General features: G+C 63.8%; 1 protein-coding gene across 1 annotated transcript; it reads left to right on the top strand.

Annotated features, from left to right (window-relative positions):
- Window positions 1-292: 292 nt before the first annotated feature.
- Window positions 293-1,420, top strand: Foxe1 (forkhead box E1). The gene has a single exon (XM_026380379.2). The coding sequence runs from the start codon at window positions 293-295 to the stop codon at window positions 1,418-1,420; it is 1,128 nt and encodes a 375-aa protein (XP_026236164.2).
- Window positions 1,421-1,820: the final 400 nt, after the last annotated feature.

A 1,820-nucleotide genomic window follows, 5' to 3' on the forward strand; every position in this document is an offset into this window, starting at 1 on the left:
GCCTTGAACCCCAGAACACGAGCTGAGTCGTAAGTGGTCAGGGCATCCGCGAGCCTCTGTCGGTACTGTGCTATCCTTGTGAGCCGAGGCACCCAGCCGCCAGCGCGCCCCAGCCCCGGCAGTTGTGCTCTCGGTGCCAGCCTGCGAGGTCTTCCAGAGCTCTCCTCCGCGGGCCGTAGCTTCAGTTTCAGGGACCCCACGTCCGGAGTTCCCACCTCGGACCGGTCCCCACTCGGACCCTCGACAGCGACCCGCGGCGCAATCGCCTGGAGACGTGCGGAACGGCTGAGCCATGACCGCCGAGAGCGGGCCGCCGCCGCCACCGTCGCAGTCGGAGGCACTGGCTGCCGTGAAAGAGGAGCGCGGCGAGGCCGCCACGGCTGGGCCGGGGGTCCCCGCGGACGCCGTGGGTCGCGGCGCGGGTGGGCGGCGGCGTAAACGCCCCCTGCAACGCGGGAAGCCGCCCTACAGCTACATCGCGCTCATTGCCATGGCCATCGCGCACGCGCCCGAGCGCCGCCTCACTCTGGGTGGCATCTATAAATTCATCACCGAACGCTTCCCTTTCTACCGTGACAATCCCAAAAAGTGGCAAAACAGCATCCGTCACAACCTCACGCTCAACGACTGCTTCCTCAAGATCCCGCGTGAGGCCGGCCGCCCGGGAAAGGGCAATTACTGGGCGCTGGACCCCAACGCCGAGGACATGTTTGAGAGCGGGAGCTTCCTGCGCCGCCGAAAGCGCTTCAAGCGCTCGGACCTCTCCACTTACCCGGCCTACATGCACGACGCGGCGGCAGCGGCAGCCGCAGCCGCCGCTGCCGCCGCTGCAGCCATCTTCCCGGGAGCGGTGCCCGCCTCACGCACGCCCTACCCGGGTGCGGTCTATGCGAGCTATGCACCGCCATCGCTCGCCGCGCCGCCTCCAGTCTACTACCCCTCCGCATCTCCGAGCCCTTGCCGTGTCTTCGGCCTGGTTCCTGAGCGACCGCTCAGCCCAGATCTGGGTCCCGCGCCGTCTGGGCCTGGCGGTTCCTGCGCCTTTGCCTCTGCAGGCGCTCCCGCCACTACCACCGGCTACCAGACCACCGGCTGCGCAGGGGCGCGGCCAGCCAACCCCTCCACCTACGCTGCTGCCTACACGGGTCCCGACGGCGCATACCCTCAAGCCGCCAGCAGTGCGCTCTTCGCTGCAGCTGGACGCCTGGCGGGACCCGCTTCGTCCCCGGCTGGTGGCAGCAGTGGCGGAGTCGAGACCACTGTAGACTTCTACGGGCGCACGTCGCCAGGCCAGTTCGGAGCGCTAGGGCCTTGCTACAATCCTGGCGGGCAACTAGGAGGGAGCAGTGGAGGGGCCTACCATGCCCGCCATGCCACCGCCTATCCTGGAGGGGTAGATCGGTTCGTGTCCGCCATGTGAGCCGAAAATAGGAATGAAAACGAATAGATACTTTGGCTGTCTACACAAAATAAATATCCCCGTGACATGAGGACAGGACTAGAAAGAGGACCGAATTGGGACCCACGAGGAAGGTATCAAGAGTGCTGGAGAGGCTCAATCTCCTAGCACACCGTGTAAACACTGATTCGTTTTGTAAATGGGAGTTGAGGAGAGGCTGCCCACAGCTTTTGGATTAGCACAAGGGATCTTCAAGAGGGTGAAGCCCCAAAGAACACGCCTTTCTGGCATTCTATCAGGGAGGGTCCATGGCAATATAGGATGGAGTTGGAGACAGCGCAGTGTCTACACCAGGATCCGAATCGTGGGGAGTCATATAGCTTCACCCTTTCCTGTGATGCACAAAACAGGCTTTTTCATT

Source organism: Urocitellus parryii, chromosome 4, assembly GCF_045843805.1.
Source record: "Urocitellus parryii isolate mUroPar1 chromosome 4, mUroPar1.hap1, whole genome shotgun sequence".
Taxonomy (NCBI): domain Eukaryota; kingdom Metazoa; phylum Chordata; class Mammalia; order Rodentia; family Sciuridae; genus Urocitellus; species Urocitellus parryii.

What these genes read in the sequence shown, in the direction of transcription:
- Foxe1 (XM_026380379.2), top strand. Translation starts at nt 293, where the DNA reads ATGACCGCCGAGAGCGGGCCGCCGCCGCCACCGTCGCAGTCGGAGGCA.